This window comes from Mauremys mutica, chromosome 3 (assembly GCF_020497125.1).
Source record: "Mauremys mutica isolate MM-2020 ecotype Southern chromosome 3, ASM2049712v1, whole genome shotgun sequence".
In the NCBI taxonomy this organism is placed as follows: domain Eukaryota; kingdom Metazoa; phylum Chordata; order Testudines; family Geoemydidae; genus Mauremys; species Mauremys mutica.
This window is the reverse complement of record NC_059074.1, coordinates 113,839,656-113,855,377: the sequence shown is the minus strand read 5'-3', so window position 1 is coordinate 113,855,377 and position 15,722 is coordinate 113,839,656. Positions and strand designations below refer to the sequence as shown.

Sequence of the window (15,722 nt, the reverse complement as noted above, 5' to 3'; positions counted from 1 at the left end):
ATGCCTTGGCTCATGAAGCCGTATACAGGGAAGCTTGACAGGAGCAAGGACCGGTTCAACTACAGGCTGAGCCGGTGCCGAATGACTGGAGTGTGCTTTTGGCCGTTTAAAGGGGCACTGGCGATCTTTGTATGGGAAGATAGACTTGGGGGAAAGCAGCATCCCCGCGGCTATATCCGCGTGCTGTACCCTCCATAATATTTGTGAATGGAAGGGTGAAAGATTCAGTCAGGCATGGACCTCTGAGGTTCAACGCCTGGAGGCTGAATTTGCACAGCCAGAGAGCAGGGCTACTAGAGAGGCCCAGCACAGGGCTGCAAGGATAAGGGTTGCCTTGAGGGAGGAATTTGAGGCTGAAAACCAACAGTAATGTTTGGTGCCTTGCACGGGAGTGAAGTGCAGTGGTTACAATGTTAGTAGGAATCTGTGTTTCCTAAGCTGATTTGCAGTGCCTGTTTCTTTCCTGGGCTAAGGTATCTTTGACTTTCTGCAATAATAAAGACTGTTTTCAAAGCCAAGAATTCATTTATTGAAAAGAAAATAACTTTATTGACAGACACACAACATTTTGGGAACCTAAAAGGGCAGGGGGGTGGGGTGGGGAACTGTACAGTCACAGGTTTGAATATGTCCTGTCTGGAGTGCTGTGCAATGACTGCTGCACTTCAGGATGCCTATACTGCATGGTGATGGGGGTTGAGTGCAGAGGGTAAGGGTCGTAGTTCTCAGGGCTGGTTGGTGAACGTACAGGTGTTGGAGGCAGCTGGTGGTGGTAAGAACCTGGATGCTGGGGAAGGGGGTTTTGAGCTGACATTGGGGCACAAGGGAAAGAGCTTTGGGACGGGGGGGGGAGGGTGGTAGTGCTCTGCCTGCACGGCTACGAGCGCCTGGATAGAGTCCGCTTGGCGCGCCAGGATGCTTATCAGCTGCTTTGTGCTTTTCTTCCTGGCCGCTGCGTTTTTCTGGTGGATCCTGCTTTCCCTTTCCCTCCAGTCCTGCACTTTTTGGTTCTCTGTGATAGAGTGCTGCATAACTGCTTGCAGCAGGTCTTCTTTGCTTTTTCATGGCTTCTTCCGGAGGTTTTGGAGTCTTTGAGCTGTTGATAACACGGGCAGCCGAGATCTCAAGGTTGCTTGTGGAAAGGCAAAAAAGGCAACACTCAACAGAGGCAGCATTGTTTATACCAGACAGTTATTCCCACACAGTGAAGGAGTTTACAGTCTTCACAATAGCATAATTTTCCCATCCCAAAGAGAGTGCACATAACCCACGGGAGCCCTGAAATGGTGAGTAAGGGGAACTGATTGCTTCAGGGCTCTACTGTCCTCGGGGTTTCTGTGCGTTGGGGAAAGCAAACAGCTGCAGGGGGCACCTATACTGAACACTATCCCAACATTTTCCACAGGAGTTGAGCCTGGAAAATATCTCGCTGCTGCGGGTCACCTGGGAAGTGCTGGAGGGTCTTCTACAGCAATGCGGATTCCGCCCTGGCCCCTATACAGCTTGCCTGTGTGCAGCAATGGTCCCCCCACCCCTCGCAGCACAGTGGCGCGGACGCGTTAGCTTGACTGGGACAAGGACCACAGTGGCTCTCCCAATAAACTTGCACAAACGCATTGCCCACGCTCTGGCTGAAACTTTTGAAGAGATTACCGAGGCCGATTACCGCGACGTGATAGACCACATCAATGCGCTATTCCACATCTAGGTATGCATGCATGCAGCCCTAATCCTCCCTCCTCTCCCGAAAAATTTCCATCCTGAAAATAAAAGCCGCTTACCGGGAACCCGCTCCTCTCTTTGTCCTCCACCAAGTACCGGCTGCTGCGACTGGCTACCTTCCTCCTGGCTTGAGAAAAGCTCCTGGCTGCATGCCTCCTGGGACTCCGGGGTGTCTCCCTCCACCCCAGTACCTCACTCTCGGTTTCCTCCTCTCCCCTCTCTGAAGTGTCCATCGTGGTCCTCGGATTGGCGGTGGGGTCACCCCCAAGTATCGCGTCCAGCTCTTTGTAAAAACGGCAGGTCATGGGGGCAGCACCGGAGCGGCGGTTTCCCTCGCGGGCTTTGCAGTAGGCACTCCGCAGCTCCTTCACTTTAACCCTGCACTGCAGCGCGTCCCGGTCATGGCCCCTTTCCAGCATGGCCCTTGATATCTGCCCATAGGTATCGTAATTCCTACGGCTGGAGCGCAGCTGGGACTGCGCAGCTTCCTCCTCCCAAACACTGATGAGGTCCAGCAACTTGCCATTGCTCCATGATGGGGCTCGTTTGGCGCTTGGAGGCATGGTCACCAGGAAAGATTCACTGATTGCACTCCACACCTGGCTGAGCAAACAGGAAGGGGATTTTTAAAATTCCCAGGGCATTTAAAGGGCGGGTCATCTGAGGCCAGGGCAGTAGAGTTCGAACTGATGAGCAGAGTGGCTGAACAGGCATTCTGGGATACCTCCGAATACCTCTGGAGGCCAATAACAGCGCTTTTGGTGGCCACACTGGCGGAGCAGCGCTGCATCAGCAGTGCTATAGTCGTTATTCCCCAGGCCGAGGTGGAGTACAACCAGCGCTGTAGCCAGGGAGATACAGCGCTGTATGTGCCTTGCAAGTGTGGATGGTGAGTGAGTTGCAGCGCTGTAAAGCCACCACCAGCGCCGCAAATCTCCAGTGTAGCCAAGCCCAGAGTCTGTATCACAGCAGAGGTGGAAAACAGGTTTCCTGTCAGACAAAAATGCTTATTCGCCTGTCTCTCTGTTGAGATTTAAATTAAGCACTGCAAGCTAACACAATGGAGATACATTTACATGCAAAATCAACAAGAAGATATGAAGTCAACAAGGGCGAGACAGAATGGGGGAATCTCTGGTAAAAACTTATCCTTGATTTCACTATAAGCATATCTCAATGATGTGGTAATAAGCAAGTTGTATGATTCTGCTGATCCTGAACTATCTGATATGTATATTGTCCCTTGAGGACAGAAGACCTGGTATTTCTGTGAATGTTCAGTGGAGAAGGGGCTGGAGCCTGGATATTACAGAGGAATGCTTCAAAGGGACTCAAGTGCACCATTTGTTAACATGCAAGGCAAAGTCAGGCTGGCATTGCCCCAAGGAGAGTGACTAGGTGGTCAACAGGCTGGTGGCGTCAGGGAGCCGACACTCAGTTAAGCACAAACAAGTTTCCCTCTCTCTGGAGGGCACAGGGTGGCAAGGTGACTCAGAGTCCTGGGTACCCCGAAAACCGTCACAGCATGTTTCCGCCATAGCAGAACAGACTAGTGCCACATAAAAGGCAGAAATCAGTACTGTTTAGAAGGGTGAATAAAGGAATACATACTGAAAAATAAAACTATGGCTCTCATGACTAAATGCCCATGAATCAAATAAAACTATTCTGACATTTATCATTTTCTTTTAAAACAACACAACAAAACAACAGCTCTTTACATTATACCATTTCCGAACAGATACACATGGTGCTAATACAGTGATACAAACTAGACAGCAGAACCAAAGCTACTTCATAACTGATGTACCCCAAAGGTAGTCTGGATAACAATTTAGTACCCAAATTCATAGAAGCATTTTTCTTGGTTCTGGATGATCTCTGGTTTCTGTTATTGAACGTCACCAAAACACACGTACATTCTTTATACAGCTGCATGAAAGAAAAACCTTTGCAAGAGAAACTTATTCAGCTCACAAAAGGCAAACTAAAGTGAATTGCACAGCATGACAAACTATTTTAATATAACAACATTCCTTGGATGAAATGAAAAACATGTTATATCAAATTCCTTCCGTAAGCAATAATCCGTTAGAAAAAACTCAAACCAAAAAATTGATGATGTTTTGAATTCTCATAGGCTGAAGTTCTTATAAGCTGGGGAATTGATTTCAATATGTTGAGCGGACAGGGAGTTGTGTGTATCACGGCTCTTTCTAAATATTTTTACAGTTGAGTTTTTCAACAATAAAAATCTATTTACAAAAAGCCGGAGAGCTACTTGCATTTGGCACAGAATTTTCTAGGATGACACAAACTAAGTTTCTAACACTCCATTATTTATTTTTCTTAACATAAATGTCTGTAATAGAGCCGAATGAATAATCCACAACTAATAATTTATTTCAAAGAATTTTGTGGATATTCCAATTTTTCCCAAATATATTAACTATTCAAAACTTTTTTTTTAATGAATATTGTTCACTTGTTGGCTTGTTGTGATTGGTCAGAAGTCACCTTGTATTGTTTCTGGCTGGAGAAACATAATCCTTGTCCAATTTCTGGTAAAAATACTGACCCGAAGAAAATTTTAAATTCTCTTTCCAAAAGCAACAAAACTCAGTTTTTTCTCTACAAGCATTACATCAATAAAGGATCAAACTGCAGGTGCAAGCGTGGTTATGCAAGTCAGTAAGTGCGTGTAAGGCACCCACGTTCCAGGTCTCCCATGTTCCAGAATTCAGAATCACAGACTGCAGCGCAGGGGGGAGCAACCTCTGTGAGGCTGCTATTTCCTCTCCACTATTCCCCACCCAAGAAGAAAGGATTTAGCAAGAGCCTTGGTTCCACCAACTCAACAAGCCATTAGTATAACTACCTGATATATGCATCATGTAGAAACCTAGTGCAGGGTACTTCTTTCCTATCACATTAAGGTGGAAATGGAAGGCAGACTGTAATTGGGACAATTCACTGCTCCTTGCTTGGAACTCATGTCAAAGCCATAAGGGAGACCAAAAGGTTCATGGAAAGCAAATACAAGGGAGGAACTAACACAGCTGAAGTTAATTAGTTAAAGCATATATATTTGCTCTGAGTCCTAAAATGTTAAGTGCAGGAAGAATGGCAGGAGTAATATGGAGTCTTAAAACAAGGACTAACAAGACGTCTAAAAAGGTTCACAAGTTGAACTCACCTCTAAAGTCTGCATTAGTGTTGGCTTAATTGCATCCTTCATCAAAACTGCCAAAGCACCTGTTACTCCCTACAAAACAAGAGAGTGCACATTATAAGAATCCCTATTTTACACTCATTCCAACAGCTTAAGTTTAATGAGTTTGAAATAGGAAACTTTAGTTCTAAAGAGAAAATTCGCTCACAAAAAAGGGAAATATTTTTCACTATACACACTGTAATACTATGCCATCATCATTATAAGAGAAATCTATTTAGATTTAGTTACTTCATGGCCTTTATTACCATAGTATCAGAATGCCTCACAAACATCAATGGATTTATCCTCATAACATCTGTGAGAGATATGGTAGAGAAATATTTTTTCCATTTCAGAGACAGAGAACTGAGACAGAGATAGAAACAGCAATTAGCCCAAGGTCACTCACAGGAGAGGAAAGAGAACCAAAGTGTGGGCCCATCACAAACACTAAGAAAGCAAAGAGTAACAAGCTTGCCAATAATGCACAAAGAAATGAAAGATGTACTTTGCTCATGAGAGAATGGACATCAATAGCATGGGTTTCTAGGTACAAAGGTGGAGAAATGAACTGGCAGTCTCTGCAAGACCTATATAATCATATGGTTGAGAAAAGGATGTAAACAGATACCATGAGATTGCCTCTCATTTTTAATCCCTACAAACTAACTGTACAGAACTCCTCAAACAGCTCTGCCAATGAATCTACATTTGAACCAACAGGCCCAGCAATGTAAACCCTGAAAATAATATATTATGAGGCAATTTTGCAATAATTACTATTACTACTAATATGCATCAAATTAATTTTTCATTTGCAACACATCACATTTGAACCCAGGTCTCCAGAAGAGAAAGGAATAATGTATGATACTTGGCCTCTGGTACATATGAATTAAGGAAACTGAGGCCACGTTAGGATTTCTTTGTTAAATATTGCTATGTTGTAAGTGTCTCTGATACAAGAGTCTAAATATCCACAGTCATCACAAAATGAACTACACGGAAATGGGATGAGACAAAATGGTAATGAGATAATGTGTGTGTCCCTTGTCTATGGATTAATACTGAATAGATTTTCAATTGCACATTAGTTTCTTAAAAAAAAAGTCTTGTTTACATTTTGGGGATCAGAAACAAAGAACGGCAAAATTCCGATGTTTACCAAAATAGATATGGGTCTATCATTTCTCGCATAAAGAGAGAAGGTGCTATTCCATCTCTGACTAACAATGCAATGATAAGCACAGAGACATGAAATAGAAATAGACATATTAAAAAAAAAAAAAAAAAAAAAAAGATTGCCACCCTGTCTCACTGTTCTTTTCCGTACAGCCGCAAACACACCAAAATAACATATTGTAGCTAAGAACAGGTCATTTATTTTAGACAAAGAGGAAAAAATAGAGATGAAATGCCATTGAAAAGTCAGCATCAAGTTAAGTACTCAATCAACTAGTGTACCATATGCTATATTCTGAAAGTTTATAAACCTTAATTTTTACTTCTATACTTTATTTATATGCTATTTTTCCTCTTTATTGCCCCCAAGCTACTCAGTAAAAATGACTGATGATGCTGTTGCTTTTGATTCCCTATATCCTGGTCATTTAAAAAAAAAATCTTTATAAAGTGTAGATTTTTTTTTTTAAGGATATTAAATTTTTCATCTATTCAACATGACTTTACTTGCTGTGTAAGGAAACCATTTGACTCATTTCCAAAACCTGAAGCATTTACCAAAAAAACCTTGAAGCACTGAATTCCGCACCCCAATACCTAACAATTTAAAATTAAACTAAACATTTTTCATTTTTAGCAATTTCTCCATTAAATCTCAGGTTTACTGAATTGTGCAATTAGAAATCAAATACAGAACATGTCAAACATTGTTCTTCCTAGTTTAACAAGCGCACATTTTAAAGTAATGACTTCAAAATAGTGTTTTCATTTTAAGGTAATGAACATAAAAGCTTGTTGTTTTGCCTACACTGCACAATATGGCCACTCAGAACACTACAGTGGCAGGTGGGGGTAGAATTCTGATTCTCCCATTCCAAAAACACAGTCCCCTACGTTTGAACTAACATTAGTTGTTAGCAGCATAGGGACTATAACACACAGCTGAGCATTTCAGATTCTACCTAGTGAAAAGTAGTGCAATATATACATGCTAGGCAGTACATTCCAATAGTAAAAACACTGCCAAAATTTTTTAATACAAAGGCAAAATTTTGTTCCTATGATGCAATTCTTTATGCCATCACACATTGTTTGCCACTTTCATAGGTAATGAAACCACATTGATTTAACCTGAATCATTACCGCAGGCCAAAAGAAAGAAACAAACACTGATATCTTCAGAGCACGAATGGCAAAATATTTATATTGAAATGCTTTGGAGAACTAACCAAGAAGCACCCCTCCCCACATTCCCACTGGCAATATGTTTCAAGGTAGTTCAAAGCCTGGAGTTTGTTCTACTCTTTACTGAGTTTAGATGACTTAACAGTGCTACTGAATTTAAAAAAAAAAAAAACCACCACCAGTTTACACCTCCCCATTTGTTGGGAAATTTCATCTCTTCCTCCCAGACAAGAACCTGGCCCCAGTGATGCATGCATTTGTCAACTCTGGACTCGATTTCTGTATCTGAAGCTGAATGTGATGATAATGTAAAGCCTCTAGCTGGTACATAATGTGTCTGCCCACCTTCTCCATGGATTAGACCCCCATGAGTACCTCAGAGCTGAACTGTAATTTCTCCACCAGCTCCCAGTCCATTTCCAAAGCCAATTTGAAGTCTTGGGCCTAATCTTCAAAGTCATTCATGGATCAGGTTCCAGCTACATTAGAGGCCATGGGGAAAATTTTACAAAAGCACTTAAGTGACTTAGAATCTTAAGTTCCAGTTAAAAAAATGACGTAGACACCTAGGAGTTTTAGTCTTCAAGTGCCTATGTCTCTTTTGAAAATAGGAATTAGGTGCTTTTGAAAAATTTACCCCACATCTCCATTTGTGAGACACTGAGGCAGTTGTGCTCCTTTGAGACAATACCTACTACAAAGTGCATGAGAGCTTTATCCAACGCACCTTCAGTTGAGAAGATCTGGCTTTAGAGAGGAGGTTGGACTGCATGAAGCTCACTAGAAAACGAGAAAGCTGACTTACAGATTTTAAAGACATTTCAAGAATATTGACCATAGGGCAGAGGAGAACAACAGAGGGTTCCCTAGTAGGAAATTGGGTAACTGACTTTTCTTTGTTCCTGTCATCATAAAACTAATTGTGAGATATATTTTTCTGAAGTTTTAGTACGGTAAACAGTTTATTAAATTCAAAAAACTTGACTGTGAATAGTTGTAGCTGAGTAGTCCCACTGACTTCACCAAGACCTGTTTGTGCTTAAAAGTTAAGCACATGTGTGTTTGACGGACTGGAGCCTAAGTTTGCAGAAAAAATATTTAGGCTATAAAGTATTTATAAAATAAAAATGAAACTGTAAAATCTAATAATTTTAATAATTGTTAAGAAACCTTGCATAATAACCTGAGAAGCTTCTTTTACTAAAAAAATAGCTACATAGTTATTTAATATTATTCATGGCTGCTGAAATACTAAACTAGGGCATACCCATTTAATTTGACATGAAGATATGGCACCTGTCCATCAAATTTCTACTACAGTATAGGAGCCAAAAAGCAATTCAGCCTTCTGAATATTGTACAATTAACCTCACATTTTGGCAAATACTTCTTTATGTTCCATTACACATGCTAGATATTTAATTCATTACACTTGTGGAAGCCGTCTCCTCAATTCACGAAATATTTAATTTCTCTCTACTTCTCCTCCTGCTTCTCAATCCCCTCTGCATCTGGTTTCCATCTGCCAATGTATATTTTAGGTTTTATTATTGTATTATCATAAATATGTGGCATAGAACGATGAAATTAAGAGCAATTGCATTTTTGTACAATGTATTAAACATTATTCACATCCAGAAACAAATGAAAGAGACAGAGGATTAATGGTTTCGATTAACATAAATTAAATAATGAACTTTGTCAAGATATCCTTTTAATGTATAAAAATAAATGTTGGCAACAGAAATTCGTGGAATTTGGTTTATCTATACAAATTCTAGGCATGGCTGATAGTGTTGCCTATTATTAAAGTTGCCCATTATAAAAACCCCGCTGTCAGTTGCTTAGAGCTTTTGGAAAACTTTACCTGTTCAGGCAGAAATTTTCCATGCTGGATGTCTGCCTGAGGCTGAAATCTATTTTATTTTATTTATTTAGCAAAATTTAAGCCAGAACAGTTCAGCCATTTTTGAGAATGAAACTATTGAAAAATATGATATTTTGCTGATGTTAAAAAATTTCGGTGACCTTCTCTTTGAAAAGCTCTAATGTCCCAAGGCTTTGGGGCAGGCACTTGAAATTTGGAAAGCAGATTGACCTGTGTGTCAGGGATGTGCCTTTTGCTGTCTCTGTGAAAAACTGTCCACATCTGGCCAAGTTACAAGCTTTTTAAAAAAAAATCACAGTTTAAACATGATCTGCACAGACTTAAGAGTTTTAGCAGCTAAATGCTAAACTGAGCAATGGGGGGAAAGAGTGGAGAGGAGCAAGCGGGGAATGGGACCCTGGGGGAAAGGGCAGCGTGGGAGCAGTGCCTTAGGAGGAATTGGCGGTGCCTCGGGGGGGAAGGGCCACGGTTCCGGTGCTGGTGGTCCCCCGACTTTTAGGAAGCTGCCACTGCTCCTGAGACCAGGATGTACTGTCTGCTCATAAAAAACCTGCTGACTGCTATTATCCACTCAGGATCCCACAGGCCGAAGAAGAGAAAAGAGGGAGGATTTGTACATACATTAGGCTGAATGCTGGCTGCTGACAATAATATTCTGGCTATTTAAGGGGTTAGAATTTGGTGCCAAGAAAAAGGCGTATATGCTTCTTTCACAGCTGAAAGTGGGAAGGGGCAATTTAGCAGACAACCTGGACTGCTGGATGGATACTTGAATAAGAATAACCAATGTGTGTCCTTAAAAAATAGACCTTACAGCTGTGTAAAGTTAACCCTTCACAAGCATTATCACTAACCTAAATTAACTTTTTTTTTTTTTTAAGATTACTGCTGCAAGCATTCATCCTGCAGCCCCACTGTAATATTTGAGAATATTGTATAAGAACAATAGCAAACATTACCACCTGAAAAGGAGCTCCTTGATTTTCTGTAGCACCTAATTAGCTTGCCTTAGAGATGTGGAACTCTATCTAAGTAGCTTATGCGAAAAGTGGTTTCAGAAGCAGAAGTTACCAGAAGGCTTGGACAAAGGTAAGTTTTACATCCTGTTCCGACTGTGACCAGATTTGGGATCAAAGCCCTACATGCATTGTTAAAAACAAAACTAAAAGACATAGTGTACAGTTGCCATTTTGCTGATTCAGCAGGCAAAGCAAAAGAGTCAGGAGTTATTCACAGGGCTTTTATACTGTACATACCAAATCCTCAGCTGTCACTGGCTGTCCATTTTTGTCATTAGCCACCACCATTTTTCCCAGTCTCTCTTTCATATCCGCCAGGCTGGTGGTCAGTGCTAAGATTGCCATGATTTCACTTGCAACAGCAATGTCAAACTGAGCCTACAAAGATAAAAGCAAGAGTAGTAAACCACATCAGACACTGGCAAGAGGATACTTTCAGAGCAAAATTAAAAGAAATACAGTGTGATTATTACCTTGAGAGTGAAATTTAAAAAGTTCTTAACACTTATTAACAACACTAAGATTATTCAAACTGAAATAACTAACAGTGAAATGGAAATTAGATGTTTAAAATAAGATTTTCGAGGGTTTTTTGTTTTGAATTTGGCATTTCACTCATTTGGGGACTCAGCACCTTGCTGGACTGAACCCCTCAATTGCTATTTCCTTTAATGGGAGTTCAAGTTGTTGAACCACTGACAGAACAGGACCTTGTGTAATCAGTGAAACAACACTGGTCAGTTTCATTTTCCACATCATATGCACTAGCACAAGTGTCTTTATATTTGGGTTTATTTGTAGGGTGACCAGACAGCAAGTATGAAAAATCAGGACAGGGAATGGGGGGTAATAGGACCCTATATAAGAAAAAGACCCCAAAATCAGGACTGTCCCTATAAAATTGGGACATCTGGTCACCATAGGAATTTGTATATTTAAAAAATCCTCTGTATTTCATCAAAATATATTCATATTACATTTTGTAATTTTTAGTTTACAAAATTCTAAATGTGAGGGGTTAAACTACTTGACAATGTTCCTTTAAAATAGTATTTTCTTGGATTTAGCATATAAAACTTGTGCTTTTTTCGCCTCCTGGATTAGCTTTGTGCAGCACCAATCCTATTGCTCTTGTAGAAATAGATCTATAAACTGCAATACTTCTTTAGAAGGATTCAAACTAAGCCCCTGGCAAGTGAAATATCTCATTGACGATACTTAGACCAGGGGTTCTCACAACAAATTTTTTGGTGGCCTCAGAGTGCGGCCAACAACTCTTGCTGGTGACAGTTTCTCTTAAAATATTTGATTAACTTTAGGAAAGACTAATACATATGCATGTCCAAATCATTGTAATTTATTTATGCAGGATTTTTTTTTCCAAACAATAATAAAAATAATGTACAGTTGTCTCTATTCTTTACTGGACCTAAACAGAAAGAACATGCAAAGCACCTTATTTGTGTTTCTAGTCTTTTTTTCTTGTTGTTTCTTTTGCTTTTTGGTTGCTTATTTAAAGACTTGCTAGCTACTAAGAAAAGTGATATTAAGAAACATACAAATATCACTTTCCATAGCAGACTAACTCAGCCCCGGCAAGCCTGGGGACGAATTAAGACTTGGATGGGGAGGTGGGTACGGAGCCAGTGGCAATGGTGGAGGCAGCGAGGGCCAAGGGTGATGGGGAGGGGGGATGTCGGTGAGCTCGGGGCCAGAGCCCACCACCATCTGGACGGGGAATGGAGCCTGAAGCCTGCCACCCACTACCCCAGGGCTGAAGCTCGACCTCTCCTCCCCCTCCCCCGCAGGAAGGTGAGGAACTCATTGACTGCCTACTCCTCCAGCTTTTGTCTCTCCAGAGGGGGCAAGGCCCAATTACTACTGGCAGCCACAGAGAAGGGGCTCTTGCTTTGTGCCCCCCCAATCACTGCCAAGGAGGCTGTGGCCACAAGAAAAGCCCAGCCGCATTTGAGAAACGCTGACTTAGACACCAAAGTGACAGGCACTTCGTAAATACTTAAGGCCCCAGTTCTGCAAAGACTGCAGGATCAGGCCCCACGACAGGCCCCTATTTCATGTACCTCATGCTGGGTACTAACATGAGAGGACTCTAGATTTATTAAACTAAATTGGCTCTTTATTAAAGCAACCATATACAGAGCTGCTCCAGCCACAACTTAATATATTTTATGCATCTGCACAAGCCACAAGGAATGACTGATGTTTCTCCCAACTCTTCTCTCCTGCAATCCATGCTCCTCCCTTCAGCTTTCATGCAAGTTGCTACAGTTTTGCTAGAGCAAATCTCTTAGCACTTGATTAAATTTAAGCATGTGAATAATTGTACTGATGTCAGTGTGGCAACTTGTTCGTTTAAAGTTAAACACATGCTTGAATGTTTTTCTGGATCAGGATATGAATAGGTTTACATACGTACAAGTGAATAAAGACTATTTGTACATGAGTAAAGATTTACAGGATTTGGATCCAAAATGAAAACAGTAAAATTATAAAACAGATATTTTCAAACTTGAATTTGGGCTAGCACTTTATTAATAGAGAAACAAGCTGTGCATCCAACAAAACAGCTGGGGGTACATAGTTAGACCATCTCAGCTATGTTAAAACAGTGTTATGGTCACACTTTCCTTGAACTAACAAAAATAAGAAAATCCAGAGTTAAGGATGACACTCCTTCTCTAACTTATCCTTGCAGCACTGAGAGATGGTGAATGAATCTTAGATCATAGAGAGATTTCACACACCATATAAACTGCAACACCATCTAAGTTTATCAGGATGGTTTTAACAACAGAGTTTATGCTTTTATTATGAATTCCAGAGTTTTGTGCATCGAGTTTCATTGCTAGGATACTACAAATACATATAACAATTAGACTATGGCAACTTAATCCTAAACAATTTATTGAAAGGATTGTAGAACAGCAAATATTTCTCATTCTTGAAAACAAATCCTGCCCAGAAAAACAACTACATATAGTATATAATAGTACATACCTGTCGGAAAAATCCCTTCTCTGTATTTGCCTGACCAATTGTTATTTTTCGTAGGAATCGGTCATTTGTATCCAATACTGGAAAGAGGGTGGGGGAAAAGAGAGGAAAGAAGAAAAATGAAACATTTACATTGACACAGAATCAGCCACCTCGTTTCTCTCCCCATATGCCTGATATAAGAATACATTATTTTTGCAGTATATGCCCAGTTGAGCGTACGTCTACATCTAGATTCACTTTGCAATAGTGCACATAGCTAGGAAAGAGGAGCCTGAGATATACCAGCTTTTACACTCTTAAATGTCCAGTCTGAAATGTCTCAACTGTAACTTCTTTGGTAAAGTAATCTTCTGCTGGGAGCTAACAACATCTTACTGGAATCCTTCTGTTTAGCTAGTACAGCAAAATCTTAATCTCTATCCACAGGCGTAACAAAAGACTGTTTTAGTGGATCAGCACCATTCAGATCTACCCACTGCGCTCCTCTTCATGACAAGGTTTTGAGAATAGATTTTTAGACTACAAGATGGCCACATAAGTATTCCCACGTTGTAAATGTACCTTTAACTTGAGCCCTTCCCCTTCAAAAACATCATTACATTGGCAAATTTGGCCCCAAGAAATTCCACACCATGTCATTTTTCTGCATCTCAATATGTAGTTTTCTGCATCTCCTATTTTACTTCCATGTCTGTCTGACACCATTTGGCAGGAAGTCTTTTCCAATTGCCAAGCCCAAGCAACATTTATCTAACATACTTAACCCTTATTTGAATACCCACTGAGCTCTTAACTGAGAAATGTCTTCACAATACTCAAAGTGCAGCCAAATCCATTTCATGGATCCCCTCCCCCATCTTTATTTAAATTTATGCTGAAGCAAACTTAACTTCAAGCATGCATTTTTGAGCACCAAAAGGAAGGGCCCACTAATCTGACAGAGCTCCTGCTGTGAAGAGACCAGCAAGTTAGTGTAGAGGTAGGCGTTCATAGTGGTGGAGTAATGCCTTTGGTATTTAGCCAGGTATAGGTCCCTGCAGCGTTCCACTAAAAGTGCCTTTGAATTTACTGTTACCATTTGGGTACCCCTGGGAATTAAACTGGGACCTCTACTCAGCATCCTCTTTTTGAGGCATACCACTTTTCTTTTAAATTTATAATATCCTCTGTGCTAGTCTACACGGATTCCCACTTAGCTGCTTCTTTTAAGCACAAGGAATAAAACAGATAGGGTTGATTTTTATTCAGTTTGGTTTCTGCCTATCAGAATCCTTACATTCTGAGAACAAAATAATTAGATTACATACAACTAAGGCAGCAGTATCTGAACTGGCAAATGGCATAAAATACAGATGGCTCTTGAGTGCGTCATTTTATTTATACTATCCTTTCTGGCTGTCTTGTTAACAAGAAAGAGACATTAAATTAATCTTTCTTGTTTCTGATTTGAAGTCAAAATGAAGAACCACCCAACTATTTTTCTAATTCTTTACCAACTAAAAAGCCAACCATGCACAAAAAAGATATTACAACTATATGAACCGTGTATCCTTTTTACCTGTTAAGAGATTCAGACTCAGCATCAGTTACATATTCTATAACAAACCACACTCGTGATGGCTAATTACCATATTCATTGCATCGGTCTCATGGACTGAATATTTACAAGAACTTAGATATAAAATTTAATTATCAGAGGGGTAGCCGTATTAGTCTGGATCTGTAAAAGCAGCAAAGAGCCTTGTGGCACCTTATAGACTAACAGACGTTTTGGAGCATGAGCTTTCGTGGGTGAATACCCACTTCGTCGGATGCATGTAGTGGAAATTTCCAGGGGCAGGTATATATAAGCAAGCAAGAAGCAGGCTAGAGATAATGAGGTTAGTTCAATCAGGGAGGATGAGGCCCTCTTCTAGCAGCTGAGGTGTGAAAACCAAGAGAGGAGAAACTGGTTTTGTAGTTGGCAAGCGATTCACAGTCTTTGTTTAATCCTGAGCTGATGGTGTCAAATTTGCAGATGAACTGAAGCTCAGCAGTTTCTCTTTGAAGTCTGGTCCTGAAGTTTTTTTGCTGCAGGATGGCCACCTTAAGATCTGCTATTGTGTGGCCAGGGAGGTTGAAGTGTTCTCCTACAGATATCATTCCTAATATCTGATTTGTGTCCATTTATCCTTTTCCGTAGAGACTGTTCAGTTTGGCCGATGTACATAGCAGAGGGGCATTGCTGGCATATGATGGCCTATATTACATTGGTGGACGTGCAGGTGAATGAACCGGTGATGGTGTGGCTGATCTGGTTAGGTCCTGTGATGGTGTCGCTGGTGTAGATATGTGGGCAGAGTTGGCATCGAGGTTTGTTGCATGGATTGGTTCCTGAGTTAGAGTTACTATGGTGCAGTGTGCAGTTACTGGTGAGAATATGCTTCAGGTTGGCAGGTTGTCTGTGGGTGAGGACTGGCCTGCCACCCAAGGCCTGTGAAAGTGTGGGATCATT

General features: G+C 40.9%; 1 protein-coding gene across 2 annotated transcripts in view; it reads right to left on the bottom strand.

Moving 5' to 3' along the window:
* MTHFD1L (methylenetetrahydrofolate dehydrogenase (NADP+ dependent) 1 like) overlaps window positions 1-15,722 on the bottom strand; it is a 229,604-nt gene that overhangs the window by 147,699 nt on the left and 66,183 nt on the right. For both annotated transcript variants that reach the window (XM_045010253.1, XM_045010255.1), the window contains exons 17-19: window positions 13,229-13,305; window positions 10,448-10,588; window positions 4,919-4,987 (exon numbers count right to left, since the gene is read on the bottom strand). In XM_045010253.1, coding sequence (XP_044866188.1) covers window positions 4,919-4,987; window positions 10,448-10,588; window positions 13,229-13,305 — 287 coding nt within the window. The remainder of the gene's footprint in view (window positions 1-4,918; window positions 4,988-10,447; window positions 10,589-13,228; window positions 13,306-15,722) is intronic.